General features: G+C 42.7%; 1 protein-coding gene across 2 annotated transcripts in view; it reads right to left on the bottom strand.

The window, feature by feature from the left end:
• Positions 1–7,834: 7,834 nt before the first annotated feature.
• Positions 7,835–21,477, bottom strand: part of CDC5L (cell division cycle 5 like) — a 34,416-nt gene continuing 20,773 nt past the window's right edge. For both annotated transcript variants that reach the window (XM_068678791.1, XM_068678792.1), the window contains exons 15-16: positions 9,510–9,722; positions 7,835–8,330 (exon numbers count right to left, since the gene is read on the bottom strand). In XM_068678791.1, the coding sequence (XP_068534892.1) occupies positions 8,226–8,330; positions 9,510–9,722 (318 nt within the window). In that variant the 3' untranslated portion in view covers positions 7,835–8,225. The remainder of the gene's footprint in view (positions 8,331–9,509; positions 9,723–21,477) is intronic.

Genomic DNA, 21,477 nt, shown 5'->3' with positions numbered 1-21,477 from the left:
TACAGTCCTCATCTCCCTCCCTTCCTCTTGCTTTGCCCCACAGCATCCTCCTTCCACCCTGGGGCTTGGAAGCCTCTGCAGGAAAACTGCTTCCAACTATGTGCTGTGACAGGCGCCCAGCCACCGTGCAGCTGCTCTTGGGCTTCTGCTCCCCAAACTCACAGGATGGGTGGGGAAGGGCTGCTCCAGGCTGCAGGCTGCCTCCAGAAGCAGTCACCCCCCTGGGAGTTTGGAGGTCAGCTTTGGATGCTGCCAGCAGCAGGCACGGGACACTTCTGAAGGGCTAAATTGATTCACAGGAGGTGAGGGAAGGTCTCAGCAGGGCGGGTCAGGGCACTCATCCATGGCGTTAATGCAGGAAGGATCTAGCAGCTTCTTTGGGGAATCTCCACAAGGATCTTGCATGTGCTGTGCCCATGCAGTGGGCAGCTCTGGCTGTGGCTTCCGATTCCTCCCCATCTTACTCCTTTTTTGACCCATTTCTGACTCAGGCTGGTTGTTTGTCACAAAATATCAAACCCTGAAGGAAGCTGTCCAAGCCTCCTTGAAGCACTCTCCGTGGTTTTGGGCTATTACCATGATGGTTTTGGGTACTGTGGCCTCAGCAGATCAAAATGCTTCTCCCACAAGGCTAAAATCCCTGTGAACCCAGCTTCCTAAGGCAAGTTTCCTCTTGTGTTAAGGGCAATGCTCAGCAGGGTCAGACAGGTGCAGCTCCTTGAAACCAGCACAGAGGTGCTGGATCGGTGCTCCCGAAGGAACCAGAAGCAGCCTGGGTGCAGTTGCTGGGATCAATGGGATGACTTAAGTCCTTCAGATGGGACTTAGAGAGAATTTAGCTTCCAAAAAAGCTTAAAAAAACAAAAAAATGCTCCTGTGAAAATGGCCCTGACCATGTTTATTCTTACACTTGGAGGCCTTTGGAGGTCACGGTCTTTATCTCTTTCTTTCCAAGGCAAGGAAAATGGGAAATTTCTCACTTGGGAAAATCTGCCCCTCAGAAATGTTGCTGCCCTGCTGGATAATCCTTCCCTGTAGGTAGGTAGGTGCCTCCCGACCTGCCAGCATCCCTCCACCTCTCCTCGCCAAGTCTCCATCATCATTTGTGGTTATCTTTTACTCGGTGTTTTAGACGTGCGCCTGCCCGGCTCAGGCTTGCTCTGTGAACCCTTGTGCTTCTTTCTGGCTGATTCAGCACTTCTTTTAATCCCTGTCACAGCCGCCCCTCGCGTGGCCGCCTCGGCTTGGCCGCGCTCCTGTGCTCACTCGTTAGACTGTTGGAAGAAGGGAAGGCAGGAAAACACTTGTGTGTTCTCTGCTGGGGCACAATCTGCGTCCTGTGGTCACCGGGTGACTGTAAAATTAAAACAGATCCTCGCTGTTAACCCAAAGGCATCTGCAGTAAAGGGAAGGGAGCGAAAGGCAGTGCTGGAGGGGTTGTTTTGCTGCTAATAGTACATTACGGGAGCCACTAGGAGATTGGATTCACAACTCGGTCACTGCCCCCACGATTAAGCTCACCACCAGATTAATGTGATTTAGGACTAGGTGGGATATTTTGTGTTGGTGCTAGATTCAAGGATGCTTTTTGCCCGGACTTCAGTAGCGTTGCCATTATTAAGGATGACAGAATAAAATCCACAGGACGTGTTGTAGCAGGCCTGTGACATACATGAAATACAAGCCTTAATGTCCTTTCCTTCCCCAAGGTTTTCTAAAAAGCTCTTTACAAGGCTTTCTAAAAGACCCTCCTCTCACTTTCTCCTTTTGTGAGGCAGAGGATGGGCAGCTAATCCCACTGTCCCAGCTAGAGACCAGGCAGGAGGCCTGAGACAAAAAATCCTGCCTTCACTGGAAATTAGGATGCCTGACAGAGGAGCACACAGCCCAGAAAGAAACTATGGAGCCAGTAAACGGTAAGGAGGCAGAGTTTTGGTACACCAGAACCCCCAAGGCTGGATTTAGACGAAGATGAAGCAGAAAGCTAAACTTTTGGATTTAAGCTGCAGAGCTGAGACCTGTCAAACTCCCCTCTCCCACTGCTCTGGAGCCATGCTAGGCAGGCTTAGCATGGACAGGGAGGTTTTGTGTTCTTACTACAGCCAGTGGAGTAACTTCTGATCTCTGAGAGCTGGGGACGTAGATATTTAAGGAACTCCCTCCTCTTTTTCCACAGGACTTATTCCTCCTGAGTTTCGTTGTGCTTTCCTCTAAACTTAAAGCAAGAAGAACAGAATTGGATCTTTTCATCTAAAGCAGCAGGTAAAAAGGAATGACAATCTTTGAGGTCAGTGTTGTAGCCAAGATGAATTACGGACATAAAAGAAGCATGGCTTGCAGGGAGAATATCTTTGAATAAAACATTTGGAAAAGGGAGATGAGATCTAATCAAAGAGCCTACCTGCCCCCAAACCCTTGAAAATCTTTGGATGAAGCTCAGGCCAAGGAGGGACAGACCTGTTCTGTTCTGGAGATTGATTTGGCTGAGTCTGAATTAAGAAAGAAAAGAGGGAGAGACAATCTGTGGAATAATTTGGCTCCTATTTATAATCATTTTATGGTCTGTCATGCAGATCAATTAACGTAGTCAGTAAACTTGCTCTTTTAAGATCTGGCTACAGTGATGGTCCTGCCCAAGTCTTAAGATAATTCATGGATGTTAATAGATAAGAGAGAGACAGCTTTGAAATCAATGCTTTACATGTACACAAGGGCTAGACACTATCAAGATCAGTGCAATAATTAGTTAAAAAAATCATAAGCTGAATGACTCCAGGGGTGCCTTTGTGTCTGAGGTTCAACCGGTGGATTCAGTCCCTTTAATCAGAATTAGTTCTGGAATAGATTTTGCTGGCCATTGAGCTAAAAATGTAATCCTGGCTGGCTTGTTCAGCTTTATTAAGCATCTATGACTATTTTTCAAAAGAGGATCTTTTTCTTCTCCTGACAAAAAGGCTTATCAAATACAGACAGGAGAGGAGAGGAAATCTCAGCTTCATTGAAGTTGAAGCCAAATCTCCCATTGACTTCACTGGGGTCAGGATCTCACCTAAGGTGCACAACATGCTTTAAAAAGTTACTGGTGTGATAATTATACAAAATAAACCCCACGTTTCTTTTAAGGAGGAGGGAAGGGAGTGGGAGAAACGGGAGGAGAAGAAGAGGGGAATCTAACACACTCTTCTGTCTGATCCTATGAGGCATTTACCTGTAGCACATACTTGGCAAAAGATCTGATATATGAACTGGATAAATAAGAAAACAGTCTGTGTTTCCTCCCGTCACATGTCATAAATGCCTTCAATGTGCATAAATGATCTGAAAAGAGGTACTTGCATTTCCTTTGAGGAATCTTTAAGGAATCTGAATCCATCAGAACCACAGTTGTAACGTGGAAACCTGAAAGTGATCTGATGAGGCAGACCCTGTCTGAGCTGATACGTGAAAAACTTTTGACTGACTTGAAAGCAAGATCTTTCTAACCCTGACACTAAGGCATCTCTTAATGAAGTATAAGAAAATTGACAAAACATTTCCAACAACAGGCAAATAAACCCTCTAAGAGGAATCCCAGAAGCTGCAGAAGCAATGCTGTGAAGTGCCCGCTCCTGTATCTATTCACCTATCGTAGCACTCACAGTTGCAAGCAAGGTAGTAGGAATTGGTTAGAGACGTTTTTCTTAATTGCCAAGAAACTAACAAGCTGAAAGGGAGAGAAGAGGAAACCTAACAGCAGTGCTTGCCTGCAACCAATATTGAGGTTCCTCTTTTTAACCCCTTCTACTCCTTTTCACTTCAAAGTCATTAAGGACCTGGTTCAACATTGACCGTATTAAATTTTTTAAGTGATGGGATGATTGCATGTACTTCAGTGGAGCTATAGGGATGGATTGGCTTACATATACTTTAAGCATGTGCTTTATGTCCTTTTCTGAGTCAGGGTCTGATCTTGCTCCCGTGGGAGCTAATGAAAGCACAAGTCTTCAAGACAAGCAGAACCACATCTTCTGTTGTTAGTAAGCAAAGATCCAAGCTGCAGTCCTGGACAGGCAGAAAATACAAGTCTGGAATCAGTTATAAGGACACTTTGCTTTTAGATGAGTATCTGGCTATTTTTCAACACGCATTTCACTAAACGAAGAAAATGGGGGAAATGCTATTTGATACTTCACTTTAAAACCCTGCTTGGAAGACAGGTGTTGCTTTGAACCCGCAGCATGGAAGATAACTGCAAGCTGGATTCCTGAGATGAATGTGAGGCAGATTAAGTCCAGACCACAATAATGTCATCTTCTCCAGCAGCATCACTGTCCTGGGAGATTGAGGGCAAGCCAAAGTTCGCACACTAGTTTAAGACGCTGCTAGCTAGTTTGCAGCCAAAACAAAAAGTTCAATCATGGGTTTTGATGCCTTTTATTTAGAAATCTATGGTCGGGCTGTGCTTGCAAAATGCATTAAGTCTCCAGCGTTTACCACCAGGGGCTCAGATACAGTAAATCACTTAAAGTGCCTGATTGTGGGCAGTTGCCTCACATTAGCTACTTGGAGCACTGCAGTCCCTGTTTCAGGCACTTGAATCAGACAAAGACGTGGCACAGCCTCTGAAAGAGGCAATTCTGCCCCACTTCCACGTTTGTTTGCACTCTCAACCTTGAAAGCTGGCCCAGCTGGTGTCCATGCAGTGGATTGGACAAGTGAGCTGGATTAACACGTTTTAAGCCAAACATGCTCCAATGCTTGTCTCAAGCAAAGGAGAGTGCACAAGCAGAGAGGGCAAATACAAGATGTTCGGTCTGTTGGCACCCTAAAGACCCTGCTGAAGATAGCCAGGGAACTACAGCGAGTCTTGGCCATTGCTGGCTGGAATGACTAATTACAATGTCAAAACAGGGCTCATTTCCCTGGAAATCTGCCATGTTTTGGAGGGCTGCCTCCAGCTCTGTTAGACTTCTCACAGGGAACTTAGAAAAGTCTCCCCCTCTACTTCAGCCCCTCTTTTTTCTTTTTTTTTTTTTTTTTTTTTTTTTCTGTAGTTGCTATCTGCAGGGTATGGAGGAGACACTCAGCTGTTACAATTTACGCTGCCCCATTACCTCTGCCAGGTACCTGCTTCCAACTGCACTGAAGTGAGCGGCGGTCTTATCAACTCCCCCGGCTTTGAAACAGGCTCCAGCTGCGGGATTGATCCAACATGTAAACGCCAAGTCTGATTCCAGGAAGGGAAGAAAATCATCGGCTCGAAATTCTTTAAAGACTTGCAGATAGATCTTGGCATGCTGAAAGGCAACGAAGGAATTTCTCGGGGAGAATGTTAAATAATTCGCAAAATTGTTAACACACACAACACAACCCCCATCCCACCTCTGTCACTCCATCGGGTTATACTTTCCCCACTGCAGTAAACCATTAACTAGCTCGCGCTGTTAATGGTTAAACTTACTATTGTTCTTGGAAACAAAGACCAAATTAGTAGCTAAACTCATAAGGTTGAAATAAAAAATTGTTTCTGAGGTGTGCTGGTTACTCTGCTGTCCACTGAACATCTGTATCCAATAACCAGGAGTTTTAGAAAGAGATTCAGGGAGCATTGTTTGGGATATAGACTGGGGCTAAGTCCAAGAAGGGGATCTAGAAAGCCCGAGCTCCATCCCTGCCTGCTGTTGGAAGCACCGGTGGCTGTTAGCACCCAGCTTTGGTCAGACAAATTTCCCAAGTGCTCCAATTTGGGTTACCACGCCAGAATCCCTTGATCTAAGGGTGTCCTGGCCAGGCCCTGCTGCACTCCCATCTCTACAGCACCCCTGTGATGTTTTAGGGGCTATTTCAGCGGATTTCAGCCTCCTTGCTGACACCTTCAGGGCAGGTGAAAAAGCCAAAGCAAGGTACAATCAAACTTTGAGGCAAGAGACCTCATTCAATTGTCTTTGTTTCACTGTGGAGATCAGCAGGAATTTCAGGACAAAACCTCTGACCACAGACAGGGAAAACCACAAACTTGCTTAAGCATAACCTACTGGAGAAAACTCCTGCAGGTGCCTTTCAAATACAGCAACATCAGAGATCCTTGATTGCAGCAGGTATGCATTTCAGGAAGGAAAAGTCTTCTCTGACTTATCAGTCCTTCTGAATTTGCTTCTGAATATTTGCTAGGGCAGAACGTTTGAATACCTGTCCAGCTCTGAAGCTGTCAAAAGTACAAGAGACATCAAAGATGCTCAGCTGCAGCCTTAAAAAGAAAGAAATAATTGCAGTTGTGGTATTGGTAAACCTACAAGGGTTTTTTCCTTAATATTTCTAGCTACCACACAACCACAAGAACTGTCATGATATGCATTTATGTAATTTTTCCTTTTGGGTATAACCCATCCAAGCTAAAATACCCCATATGCTGGAAGATTGATGCCTAATACTTTTTTCCAGATGTGCTCTGGTTTAGTTAAATATTTAACACGTTTTTAGAAGTATGCAGTCTGTAATTGCATTAATACTTCACAAGAACGATGTCCTGGTGAGTAAGGGGAAAGACATTCTAAGGCTGGCTGTATGACCTGCTCCTGTCAGTGATCAGTAGAAATGAGACAGGTTGCACTTAAAAAAATAATAATTAAAAAAAAAAAAACACTCCAAGATTGTCTTTGATCACTGGACCATTCTGGATGGCATTTAAGCAGCTACACATCCACAACTCTGACTGCTCATGTGTGCAACTTGATGTATTAAATTGCTGAATTCTGTGCTGTTAGTATACAATGTTACCTTTTTCCCTATGCATTTCCTCAAACAATTGCTCAAAACACCAGAAGTACAAGAGTTGAAAGTAAAACCAATCCTTAAAGAGGGATGAACACCTCCACAAAAATAAAACCTGAAAGCAATCCTCTAAATTAGATGCTTGACTAGCAAATTCTAATATTAAAAGCATTAGGAACAATTGGTAACATTCTGAAAAACCAACTATCTAACGTCAGTGTGTTCTGGACAAGCAGTACTGAGAAAAATTTGGGTAAGGTTTAGAAAACTGTGTGTGAACAGAAAAAGATTCATCCACCCCCTTCAGTAAAGCCATCCTTAATATTCAGAATAAAGTCAGAGTAGCAAGAAAATGAAATTCTGTTGAGATGTGGTCACAGAGGAGAGGAGGAGTAAATAGGGAACTTTTCCCCACCCCACTCCCGGGCTGCTCTGGGAAGCAAAGCACGCTGCCGAGTCCACTCTCAAGGAGCAACAAGAAATAGTGCCAAGGACCTCAAGAGTGCTACCTATGGGATCAGGATGCACTCCAGAAACCCCTACACGATGTGCAAGGTCTTGAGAGGCGGTATGGCTGTGGCTGCAGTAGTAAATTGAACAATATTCAGCCCTACAACTCAGGTCAACCAGCACAGCACGGACAGATCCAGGCCATCAGGCTACCAGGGCTGGCTACACAGCTCCTGCTTATTAATGTCTGTCCCTGGCCCACCCTAATTCACAAACCATGTCCGACAGATGCTTGAAGATGCTGGATGATCACAGCCAGCAAGGAGCAAAGGACAATTTTAAGAAATGTACAGAACAAGCAACTGATTACTACCACAGTGGCAAGCCAAAGCACAGTGCAGTTACACTTACTGTCCATTATGAGCATGTGAATATCCTGATATAAAAACTAAAGTTTTGTTGCAGGCACAGAACTACGAGCACTTTTACATGGACCAAAATTACTCTCCACAGGTCCTACCTGTTACAAATGACAATTCAGAGGAAGGAAGGAGGAATGGGGGATGGAGCACAACTGTGGAAGAACAATAAATTATCAGAAACATGAAAGAGACCTGGGCTGGGGGGGACTCCGTTTCAGTTAAGACAAGCATTTTATTTCATAATTATTTTTAACATTCCAGGTTTATTCAAGAGACATTACTCTCAGGCATGTTATCTCATACGTCTTAAGACTGATAAAACACTAGGAATAACGTGACAATCCCAGCAAATGAAGACATGGCTAAAATCATATCAGAGTGACTTCTTTTAATAAAACTTTGGACATTTTGATCCAATGTTTTTTAATCCTGGACAAGGCCATTCATATCGAGAGCATTTGAAATAGTCCATCAAAGGAACAAAAGTTGACAAGATACAAACAGCAGACTACACTTGATTTCTGTGACTGACGGCAAAAGCTGCTGGAGAAGTATCTGTACACTTTAAAAATGTTACATCAGCGACAAAAGGAATTTTGTGCTTTAATACTTTGCTTGAAAAGTCTCTTTATCCAACATGAAATCAGCAAATCTCTGCTGGAGCTCCTTTTCTCTCTCCTGCTGCCGCTGCACATCTTCCTTTAGACACTGAAAGGAAAACAAACAACCAGTCACATGCCTGAAGATCATTAGCAAAGGTTGCATTTTAGTTCCATCACAGGAAGCTGAGGTAGAAGAATGCTAAAATTACTTTAAAAACTAGAACAGTTAATATGAAGTATCAAGAATCATGGCCATCTTACTTCAGCATCCTGTTTTTGACCGCAGCTAATACAAAATGCTTCAAAAGGGGAGATTTCAAATTAGAAACCAGCCGCAAGCAGTGCCCTGTATTTAAGAGTTATCTATTGATTCCTCTCTTTCCTGAGTTTGTCCTGAACCTTTTTTTAGGTAACCTTCCTCATTAACACAGCATCCTGCAACAAGGCCTTGTTCCACTAATGATGCAGCGTGTGAATGAGAACTACTGCTCGTTCTGAAACTGCCAGCTGCTAGTTCATGGGATATCCCTTCACTCTTTGAGGCTGCTCCTTCCTTCTCAAAACCATACTGACCAGCTAGAGCCAGTAGGGCAGGCTGCTGTTACTCAGCAGCATTGGTCCAGATCACCAAATGCAGAGCTAGTGGCAGGACTCGCAGCAAAGAGCCTGAGCTCCGAGGATGGCTCAGAACTAAAATTACACTATGGCTGCTCAGCTTCTGAAACTGAGAGCTGTGATGTCGAAAGCCAGTTCCAAAATGGGGTTCTTCCCAATTTATAACAGTTCAGCTATCTGCAAGTCTGGTAACAACAACACAGTTAAGGGAGGAACACAATCAACATGTGAAAAGAAAGGAAATTCTCCAGTACTCTGAACTAGCATTTGGTCAGCTGATTTTGAAGGTAATGGGAGGCTGTGCACAACTTTCCAATCTACCCTGAGTTCTGACAGTAATTAAAACCAAAACAAGCCGAATTAAGATAGACATGGAACCTCTGCTAATACATATTGCAGAAGATTAATAAAATATACCACATTAGAAATAAAATAAAAAGAAAATGAAAGTACACACTAGTAGATTAGTCCCAGCTTGTAACATGTCACAGAATCTTTGATATTGAAGTGAACAGCAGAGTTTTTTTTTTGGTTACAAGTATAATTTAAGACTACCAGTAAAAACTTGGTACAAACTCAGGCTGTTAACTTCAGAGTCTGTGCATTGTAAAAAACATCTTTTCCACAATGTCTGCATTTGATCTAAGGTATCACATTTATGCAATCTCACCTCCAGTCTCCTTGGGATAGCAGCATCTTCATGTTTCTTCAGCTCCTCAAAAGTACGTAGCTCCAGATGAGCCTGTTCAATTTGGTCCCACAAATCATTCAACTGTTTGATGAGGCCCATTGCTCGAGACTGATAACCACCAAGCAAAATCTTCAGCTTCTTTTCCATCTTGGCAGCCCTCTTTGCTTCAGTTGTCATATGACCTCTGTTTATCTGTCAGAACGAAACCAGGAATTGTTTTAATTATCTGGAATCCAAAAGTTAAAAAAAAGAGGTAGTAAAAATCTGCAGAACACTGTATTGAGTTGGAGTTCTTTGATTTCTGTTAACAGATCATACACTGCGCATTTTACAACAACCTAGACAAGATTTATGGATTAAAACCTGTACAATGCATGTAGCTAATTGAAGATGAAGCCCACTAACCATAACAGAGGGTGATTACACAGTATGAGTACGTTTTTTAGAGACAGGAATTGTTGCAGTTGTGAGCTCAGTAGGCAGCCAAGACACACAACAGCTTGGTATGCCACCTCCCAGTCACACAGGAGATCTGTGCTTTAGTAAAGGCAAACTAAATGAAGAGTGTGTTCTTTTTAAATTATATTCTTTATCTGCAAAACCAGATGTCTTTCAGTCCTTCTACCCCAACAGGATTAATCTAAATCATATTTTGCAGAGAAAAAGAGGCAATCAGGAGCCTGAATGCAGCTCTGGATCCATATTTTTGTTGTAGAAAATCACAATGGAAATGTTCACACTGGTCCTGCTGATGAACGAATGGCCATGTCACGGCACAGAGGCACCAGAAGGAACCACAGAAGAACCATCAGAACAGCAACTAAATTCTACCACCTATCTGCATGTGCTTTCTTAGGACAGCCAGATGAGGAGACAAAGGACTAAGAGTAAATCCCGATGATTTGCAGAGGTGGGACAGGATGGAGATGCCAACCACTGTTGGCTTCTAAAGGTACGAAAGGCATAATATAAAAAAAAAAAATCAACAGTAATGAAAAAACACCTCAGCAACCCCCCAAAAAAACCACTGACATGATTAGAAGTCAATAGCTAGTGACCCTTCACTCCTGATAGCATCATAAGGCATTCCAGGAAAGAAGACTGCTGGCATTCAGATGTCTGGGTAGCTGAATGCTGGACTGATGACTCCAGTACACATCTTTTGTTTTGTGTTTGGGACTGTGTGAGTATGAGACTGCAAAGAAGTGAATTGGTTTGGGCTTAAAATAAAGTCACCTCACCTATCTACGAGATCTCCCATTCAGATTTACTGCAGAACCGTAATGCTGCAACCTTATTCCCTCCTACGACATACTGAAAACCCGGTAACTCCTCGGTGGCCTCTCAAGTAACACTGCTTTTTCACAGGGCTTTTCCCTTAAGAATCTCAGAACAAGAAGGTAAGATTATCTTTAGTGAGCAGACGAGCACTGAGATAGCACAATGAATCAGCTGCCTAAGGTCAGTGGCAAAAGCCAGAAGCAAAACCCCACAATTTACAAGCCAGTACCATACACAACAGATGTGAAGTGATGAGATTAAAATGTGGTATCAAAACCACAAAGCAAGTGGCATGTTAGAAGTGAAACTCTCCTTCCTGTATCATTCTGGTAAGTGCTGCCTGGTGCATCCTGGATTTCAAAGTCTTGATTTCCCCATAGTTTTCCCAAAGGACTCCACGTCAGTCCTCTAAAGCTGTAATCCAGAGTTGGGATTTGAAACCGACAAGTGATATAAATTATAAAATTCTGCCACCTGGGATACAATGCAAATAAGCCAGTGTGATCACGTTAACACGTTATAAGTGTTTCATTCAACATTTAAAAATAGAAAAGGCACCGGAGCCCTTTGCATATTTTTATACTTGTATTCAGTTAGGCAAGGTTGAACGGGCAGGCAAAGAAAAAGCTATGGGCAGTTCTGAAGCCTGATAGACAGCACCGAAGAGATCCTTAACTCTTAATACACAGAATATACCTCCGCAAAGCTGGGGGGGAGGTGCAGCATTTCACATCTCTGCACAGGGACATAAGGGCTCCTGGTCGTTCTTTTACGCTACCTTCTTAAAAATATTAAAAGCATAAAAAGAGTTCACACTTTTCAGAAAAAAAAAAAAGATTCCAAACTCAACAAGAGGATTTTGGGCTTCTCACATTTTGATTTTTGCCATAGTAACAAGTATACTAGCATAGGAGATGAAGAAAAATGCTTCACATTCTCAACTGTTAGAACACAAGTCTACCTCAGAAACACAGTGGCTAAAGTAACTATCCTTGCCTCATTTCCTTTAGATTACCATTGGATTACCATTGATCAATGAGAAAGAAGTTTTTCTCTGCTTTGAACCCCACACACCATGCATTACCCAACATATCATCTTTTTACCTACAAAACTAAATTCTTTGTGGAAAAACTACTTTATAATCTGTTATACTCTGATGCTACTGAAGTATGCTTTATTACGCAGCTTCACCTTTCTTTAAAATGCTTCGCTCCTTAACAATTTATTCACTCGTTGAAAGCAGGTTTAGTACGTGGTGCAGAGATAAACAAAGTGAATGGTAAAGAGACAAAACTGTTAATGGGGGAATGAAAGAGAATTTTGACCTTCTAGGCTGCCTAGTTTGCTCCTGGGGAGACAGATGCAGACTGCTACACTTTTCAGATTTTGTTTGCAATGTAGTCTTTCAGTATGCCCAAGGTGCTTTAAGCATACAGAAAGGCGCCTCTTTTTCAATATTTATACAAATCTAGAGAAAATTAAATAAATAGATTAGGGATTTGTGAGGATACTCTCCGATGGAAAAGTATGAAAGCTTTAAATGTCTTCGCTGGTAAATAATATGCCATTACTGCAACAACAAATACAGCTGGGCGGCAAATGAACTGCTTTCCAATTACTGCTCCTCGATGAAAAACGCGTGCTGAGAATTCTTAGTATTTAGAGATGGTGGAAGAGATGGATGCACAGGCAAAGAGAATTTTGTTTATAACAGAGATCTAATGTAACCCAGATTGCTCCACATTGTTTCAGTGTTAGAGATGATAGAGTACTCTTGGTGTGAAATAGAACTCCAATCAGAATGTCGTCATCCTAGAATAGGTTAAAAAATAACCATTTAGAAAAGTTCCCCTGCCTTCCTAAACGAAGATCTCTCAACAACCCAATTTTCTAACCCAATGTTAAGCACTGAGGACCTGAGGACATGGAGATAAGCAATATCGCCATTGTACACAGAAGAGATTAGAGCAGGGCACCGAGCTCAGAAGCTGTAACTTATCTGCAATTTTCACCAGCAGTGGCAGTACTGGGTTGGTCTCACACTTTTACACACTTCAGCTGGGACTCACCTTGCCTGGCTTTGGATATCCCTATCTCAGCACGGCACCCAAGCTCCTACCATATTCAGGAGAGACACTGGCAGCTCTAGGGCACAGCTCCCCTGATCCACAGCCTCAGAAGAGGACTGAAGTGATGCCACCAAAGTCCTTACTCCTCTCTGCTGACTAGGAGAGGAGCACGGGCTGCCTGCCCCAACACAAATACCCAAGGCCAGGTAGATCGATCCCACCCTAAATGCCTACTGCTTTAATCAACAAGTTATGATAAAGCATTCTTTCTCCAAGAAAAACAAAAACCAGATCAAATCAAATGCTTGTTAAAATATCACACCCTGATGATTTAAGGATTCTGAAGTTTTCAGACACTGAGAGCTGGATGTAATATTTCCAAGTTTTTTCTGGATACACATTCTTGCTTTTAGCTACTACAGCTCCTTAGGTTGTACACTGCTATTCAGCCCTTGTTTTTCTGGTCAATTCCTTGTCTATCTTGGATTATCACAGGCCATGGGCCTCACTGCTGTGTTAAAAAAAAAAAAATCTCTCAAGTTTTGAAAACCAGAAATAACAGCCCTTTCTTCCTCCCCTACTTACAGAGAAATGTGAACACTCACCACCTTTCCTCCTCTCTCCCAACTACAAGATTTTAGGACCTACTACAAAAAGGTCAAAAGGAGGTCTCAGCTTTTGTAACAAATACTATTTATTAAAAATTGCTGACTTCTGCATTAATGCCAATAACTGCATATAATTTTAGTTCAAGCTTCGTAAAATTTTAAGGCTCAGATACCCAGCTAAAAATTCCAAGCAGTTATGAAGAGGTGTGTTTAAACAGTAGTCTACATTATTTGCTTTAAGCTAAGAAATGGATTTCAGTAAAATCTGACAACCGTTTCCCTCATGAACCTAGCAGAAAATGTAAAGACATTTCAAAGATTTCTCCACTTCATTATTTATTTTGTACGACTTCTTGGCCAGCTTTGGCTTGGTTGACTTTTGTACCAGCTTTAGCAAAACGGGAATAGCAAATACAGACACGGGATAAAATGGTGCCCGATCTTAGGGGAAGTGCCTTCCCCTTCATGCTCAGTAAGACTTGAACTAGAAAACAGTGTCCAGTTTTTAACACTGGATCAAAGAAAGTCCAAAACAGAGTAAAAGATATATTCACAGGTTCATAAAACCATCATCTAGAAAGGGAGACTAGATGAAAAATATATTTTTTTTCATCTAACAGCAACACAGAAAATAGCAGAAGACACAACAATATGTTTTAGATATCCAGAAGATCTTTGTGAAATTAGTCTGGTTTTATATCCACTTAGAAAGGAGAAAGGATTTGAATTTGGCAATGAAGTTTGAGATCGATTAGTTGTAAGGTTTAACCAAGGACAACAAAGAACAGGGAAAGACTGCATATGAGAACAAGCATCCACCAGGAAAGATTTAGGAAAAAAACTCCAATGAAGGTAGGGCTCAAACACGTTTAAAACACATTTTTACACTTCCTCGTCTTGCCAAGTCTATCAAGGCCAAGTCTACCCTTCTCAGTTCAAAGGATGTTTTTTTTCCCTTCATTGTTTAGCTTTCATTCCATTAAACTTGAAGCCTCCTGCAATCCCTAAACAGCAGCAAGCACTCCTGTATTCTGCTTGATCATGCCTGATGGACAAAAAAAGCCGAAAGAAAATTGCTCTATGTTCTTACCAGAGCCATAGTCAAGAGTAAACCAACTTATCCCATGACCTTGGAGAATCAACACATCACCCTAAAGCTGGTTAGCTTGTGCAGAGAGAAATCTTTTGCCAGTTCCTCTAGTGTGGAGGAACAGTGATACGGTTTAGTGGAAGACTGGTTAGTGTTAGGTCAGAGGTTGGACTCAGTGATCTTGGAGGTCTCTTCCAACCTAGATTATTCTGTGATTCTATACAGGAATACTCCCAACACTGCTCTAACTTCCTGCCTCTCCTCAGACCCACAAGCAACCCTCCCATGCTCACTTCTGCTGGTGGGAGCTGGATCAACTTAATTTAAATAGCAGGGTTTGTGAACTTGCCTTGTTTTGACTTGGTAAGCCAGAGCAGCTGAAAGGAGTTAACGAGCAGCAAGATGAAGAGATGAATGCCATGTCATGCTGAGCAGCTTTTGACAGCATTTCACACCATCCCTGAGCCAATGATGACTGTAATGCCCTCTGCACAGAGGTGATCTGCCTTAACGAGCTCAAAAGGTACACTCTACAATAGCACATTTTTTAAAAAAGTTAATTACTCTACTTAAAAATATTCTACTGCTTACTGATCATTACCATTATTATTTACTGATATCTGCAGAAGGCCATTCCATCCGTCCCCAGCTGAAACCAATAACCCAAGTGCAATCTCCATGTGAACTGTTCCAGAAATCACAACACCTCGCTTTCAAGCATCACAACAGGAGCTGGTAGGGCTGTGGAGTGATGGTGCAAGGTACGTAAAGAGCAAGTGGTCTCACAGAAGTTCATAACATCCAACTGTCTAGCTTTACAGAAAGTTACTGGCTAAGTTTGTAGTCACTGCTGATCTACAAGAATGATTTCAGAGATTTTTTTTAGCTGTAAGCAAACATAGGTTATTGCAGCATCCAATAAGATAATAGGGCTGCAAGCCAAATACAGGTAACTTCAGAAAGCATCACTGCAAATCCAACATTCTCAGACCAGCCTCTTCCAGAGGCGAGGCAAAAATCTTGTGGAAGCCCACGCCACAAACCATTAGCAGGCAGCCCGAGTCCCTCTTCGTACACAGCAGAAGCCCTGCAATGAGCTTACCACAGTCATTAGCGCTCCACTCCAGCAGCTACCACTACACGAGCATAAATGCAACAAGTTACTTCACAAGCAGCAACTCCCACTGGCACAACATCCACAGGCTCTGACACTACTCCACATTCGGACAGGCTCTGTAGATGTGGTGGCTTGCACCAACAAACCGTATCGATTTTTCCCTCTTTCTGTCAAAAAGCAGTTTGCAAAAGTGATGGTGCGCAAAGACCTTTAGCAATGACGAGCTCTCTTAATGCTGAACTTTATTCCTCAGCACACGGGTTCCCATTCCAAACTCCATTTTCACATGCAAAACCTGATTTCACCAGGCAACGCACAGGAAGTCAATTGTTTTAGGCACCGAGGAAAAATTTCCCCATACTAGGAGCAACTGGCCACAAAAAAGTAACTGCTACGCAGTTCAGGTTTATTTTTACAGAACTTTTTTCTATTCTCCATTTAAAATGTTTTGGCAGAACTGGACTGAGGACATGAAGTAAGCAAATGGAAAAAGGCTTTTTTCCACACACACGAGTTACTGAGCCCCCAAAACATGACCTTAGAAGAAAGGCAACCACAACATACCGGTCCAATTTGAAGACGAATTTCAGACGTAGGCAAGATCACAGAAATAAGAATATGAAGAACCCTCTTACTGGCAGTCATCTGCTTCCTTCCAAATGTCCCCAAGTAAGTCAACAGTAAGAAAATTGCTATAAAATCAAGTATTTGCATTTCTCTCTGAAAATAACAGTTTAGCAGCAAAAGCATAGTTTTGTTTCTCAAAGCTGTTCAACTGGCAGCCTGAGCAATGTCACCTCTGTAAGCCTTTAAGTCCTAGAGAACAGCCAAATTTGAGTAAAACTACATCTGCTTTCTTCCTGCTTGCTCACGGTGATGAAGGTTTCAGAGTGGGGTAGAGGTAGAAATGTAACTTATGGGGAAATCCAAGGACTTAATAAGTCAATTTACCTAATGGAAAGTTAAAAATGGTTTTTATTCCAGGCTTGCAACAAGCACAGATGCAAGGCTCCAGCTCCATTCAGCCAGCTGTGAATTGACGATTACTTTCCAGGTATTACAAAGCACACCTAAGGCTTAGAGGTTTTACTCAGCGATTTCCAGTCACAGGTCTGCAAGTGCTTTGCAAACACACTTCACAGAGCTCCATAAGGTAGACATCAGTCCTGTTCCAGTGACAGAGAAACCGAGGGAGACAGTAAGAGCTAGGTTTGTTTCAGTTATCTGAGGTGCTCTAAGGTGCCTCTGCAATCAAAAAAGAATAGGAACCCCATGAGGGAAATTCAACCCTCAGGCGGACCAAGCTGCTCTCAGGAGGAGCCTTGTCTCCCTACCAAAAACACAGGGAGCCTATGGCAACGGCAGCTTTGTTTGAGTTGGGAGGCTACAATGAGCTGTATTGAGTCGCAGCTCACGGGACTTGCTCAAAAATAGGCAACGAATAGCCACCTGCACGAGAAAGAGAGTGCATAATTTCTGGCTGTATCCATTTATCTTCCCTGGCAAGGCATTTTTTTCTCACTGTACACAGAAGTTATCCTTGGCAACAGACAAACTTTTATTTATCATATCATAGGTACGGAGGGTAATTTCATTACAGACCTCACAACTATTCCTAAATTCTGCAAGCAAAGATGTGACGTGTAATAGCCTAGGCTGATCTAATAACCAGCTGCTATGGAAAGGGGTCTGCTTCTTAACCTCAAAATAATTCGTTTTCTGACAGTTCAACAAACTGAATCAGGTTAATGCCAAGTTGCAGCAGCACTGGTACAAGATCAGAGGTAACAGCAGGGGGCTCAGAGAGAGAAGGGAGCAGCACTGATGGGTTTTGGCATGAGCTGAAACAGTGGAGCATCCTAGCTACAACACAAACTGCATGCTAAGCATGCTGGTACATAGTTAGAAGTGTTTTCACACAGAGGTAAAGACAGTTCCTAAGAGATCTGCTATCCATCAGTGTTGCCCAGGAAAAAAAAAAAAAAAAAGTGTATTCCCTATAAAACTGGAACACTAAATAGATTTGCAACCCGATGAGCAAGTGCACATTAAGCAGATATCAGGCACTGTACTAGTGGTCTTGCATAAACAGCCAGATCTATCAAACTCTGAACAGCTTGACAGTGGAGACCACTGATAAGCCTCAAATGTGTTCCTCTGGTGCCAACTACATTTCAACAAACCTTGTTTAAAAAAGAAGAAAACACTTCATAACAGCACCACAATAGTACAAATGAGTATATGTGACCAGAAAAGCAGAGCACCCAGGGATTCCACCAGAGTTTGAGTATTTGAGTTTTATGAGTAACTTCTCAATTCCTAGTCTTACATAGTTTTATTTTCTACAGGTGTTTTCTTAGAAACAGCACGACTGAAAATCCAAGACAAACTGCAGTCTTTAAAAGCACATATGCTAGAGATAAAAATACAATCTCCAATAACCTAACAACTGATACACCTTGCAGTGCAGCACAATCCATAAATCTCCAGCTAAGACACTGGTTTGCAATGAAAATTAATTCAGAGGACTTGGGCTGCGATCAAAAACTGGCTGCTTCGGTCTGGTGCATTACCAGCTCGTTCATGGGGACAGTGCACACCGTAGTTACACAACCAGATATTGCAAATCCTGCTGTGGGATGGATATTTTACTATGCTTTGTGTACACAATGAACTAGTTTCCTCCTCTGTAGACTTTCATGAGGGATGATTTAGCAATCAACTGAAACGAGGACATAACTACCACAATGCTAAGAAAAATATTTGAATATTGCAAGCCAATATTATGAACTCCTTTCAAATACAAAGCAACGCTGGTAGGAAGTTCCTGTGTTCTGAATTACAAAGGAAAGAACTAGTTTGTTAAACAGATGCCTCTACTGTCTTGTTGCACCTGATAAGCTTCCTAGCTTAACAAATATCCCAGGTAGGAATAGTTTGCTTTATAAACACGTTGCTTGGAGGAGAAATAAGTATGAGATGCTGCAGAGAAGTGGTTACTCAATGCTACTGTGCATGAGAAAACTCCATTTCCTGAAAGGCCTAATCCTGCAGGGCAGCTAGCCTCAAACAAACGTGCTAGACCTCCAGAAGTTGCTGCACAGATCAGAAAATCCCACCTGGATTCAAGCAAATCTAAGCCGTACCCCGACTCAGAGCGAGGTCAAAGGGATTCACTTGCACAGACCTGAAGCACTTGCTGTTAAGGCAAAAAAGTTCACATACTAACATCTTCCCACTATAAAGCTATGTAAGTAACACGTTCAAAGAGTCTAAAATCCTCAAACAAGAAGAGAAATGAGAAGTACAATCACGTGGCTGTACATTCCACTAGGAAAACCATCAGTGCATTGCGCCTTCCTGCTGCAGATGCCTGGACAGGGTATCCAGCCAAACGGAAGCCGTCCACAATTGCTCCGCTTCGCTTGCTCAAGCCCATCAATAACAGCACAAATCTGTTTGTGATATCACCATCAATTCCAGAGAGATAAATGTCATGTCAACATACACGAGACTGCCACCACTAAATCACTCAGGCAGCGAGAACAGGCCAATTAGAGGAAGACGAGCATTTGTCCACACCATCAATCCAGCCAGTAATCTCTGAGCAATGAAGACAGTGCTAGAAATAAGTTGCCTTTTTTTTTTTTTTTCCCCTCTCCAGAGGATCTGCAGGGTGTTAGCAGTCCCATATGGAAGTATTAGACAGTGACTACCCAATGTGCAGCTGTCTCCAGCAACTCCCACTGAACACTGTGGGTTTTTCCTACCAGACTCAGTGCAGTCGGGAAGGGAACAGGCAGCCCCAGAAGCTGACCAGCATCAGTTTCTGCTGCTGGCAGACTATTTTAGTTTCCATTCTTCTCTCAAAGGAAGTTAAGAGTACAAGCAAATATCTCAGGGTACTGAAAGGAGAGCTAATATCACTGCTTTTCGTTAAGGTTGTCAGATACTTCCCATTAAGAGAGCTGATACTGCTGATACTTCAACTGATACTGCTTTTAGACAATTTTACTCGGAAAAAAAAATCAAAATGAAGGTGAGTTTTGCCATTTCTGGAAACAGAGTAGAAAAAAATGTCGTGCTTTTTTTCCTGTTGTACACTCATTTCTTCATTAAGCTGCTACACTTTTGATTTATTATTAACTAAACTCAGCCAATGACCTATGCTGAAGGGCCTTCTAAAACAGGTCAGGCAACAGAGCTGCACTGAATCGCAGTTTGCACACACTTGGGGAAATTTTCAGCTCAAATTTAACTCTGTCCACCTGCACTCAACAAAAAGCAGTGAAAAGCAAAGCAGGACTTCCACTGCACCTGTAGCTAGCTCTGCTGGCCCCAGCTCATGACTCGGCTGGGGTTTGGGGTATGTTGAAGGCAGCCACAAGCTTGTTCTCCCACCTTACTATGGCACACCAAGCAATGACACCTTGCCTAGCAGAACTCAAAAGTCCCAGCTAATCTGAAGCTGGTAGAGAATCACGGAGCCTTGTGATCGCAGCAAGTGATCACAGCCAGAGCTAGCCAGACTTTGTTCACTCTCCCTTCTGTGGAACCCCACGCGATGTTGGTAAGTGAATTAGAAGTTTTTTCTTGACAGACCCTCCAATTCGTACTGCATTTCCTAGCTGACTACAGAGCAATGAGCGAACGCACCAGGAGTTTGACAAAGGGATGATTTGATCTGTCTTTGCTTCAATACCCTCAGCGAGCACGCCACTGGCAACTTCTCATTCAAATATTGGGAGGAGATAGACTAACAGCACGAGGAAGCCCACACAGAAGTAACCAATTCAGACTTCAGCAATAATCTGCAGCATAAAGGCACTGGGCCACACACTGAACAATGAAGAGAAAACAAAATATTCAATAGCTACTCATTAAGCAAGCACCATCCATCCTGTGCAGTAAATGAGTCTGTGGAAAAAAAAACTAGGCTGTAATCACGAAATTAAAGGCTGTCTCATAACACATCTGCGTAGGCAAATCAAGGCTGCCAGAGGAAGGCTGCCTGTGCATTCCCTAACTTCAACCGCTTGACTTTGTGACTTTAATAATAACTCACTCTCCTAATGCAGTTTGGGGCGTAAAATATTGAAATTTCAAAAGCGTTCATACGCAAATTAGGTACAGCCCTCAGCGTGCTGGCTCGAGGCCAGCGCAGCCCCTGCTGCCCTGTAAGCTTGGGTGCTGCTGTGCTCAGAGTTTTTCTTCTTTACTTTTTTTTTTTTTTTTAAATGGAAATGCAGCAGAGCAGAGCTCCGAAGGGTGCAGTGACAGGCTGACAGCCTTCGGCAGGGCGATGGTGCTCTCTGCTGGGCAAGCAGCAGCACGACAGGGGCTTAGCATCAGCACGGATGTGAACGGCTCGCAGCCCAAACAGGAGGCTAACAACTGGGGAAACTACGCGTGGACAAGTCACGACCAACAGACTTCACAGAACACATGCTCTTTCTGTATCTCACGTGGGAGCCAAGTGAACATTCAGCCTTTCTGGTTTCCCTCTCATGTAATTTCTGTGGCAGTATCTGTTTGAGGATGTTTACTTCCACCAATGGTAGCTATGTTGATGCTAAATACAGAAGAACTTAAAAATTTGAGTTTCCTTTTACAAAGGAAGGAAAAATGCTCACATGCCTACATAACTTAGAGAATCTTTTAGGCTAAAATGGTATTTTGGAGAACAGTTGATGATTTACTGCAAGTGTTTTGTGGGAAGAAACTATTTAAACCTAGCTTACCTTTTATCATAAAAGCTGCGTACATTTGCATTTTTAGTGG

This window comes from Anas acuta, chromosome 3 (genome assembly GCF_963932015.1).
Source record: "Anas acuta chromosome 3, bAnaAcu1.1, whole genome shotgun sequence".
In the NCBI taxonomy this organism is placed as follows: Eukaryota; Metazoa; Chordata; class Aves; order Anseriformes; family Anatidae; genus Anas; species Anas acuta.
Note: the sequence above shows the minus strand (reverse complement) of the source record. Positions and strands in the feature narration are given on the sequence as shown.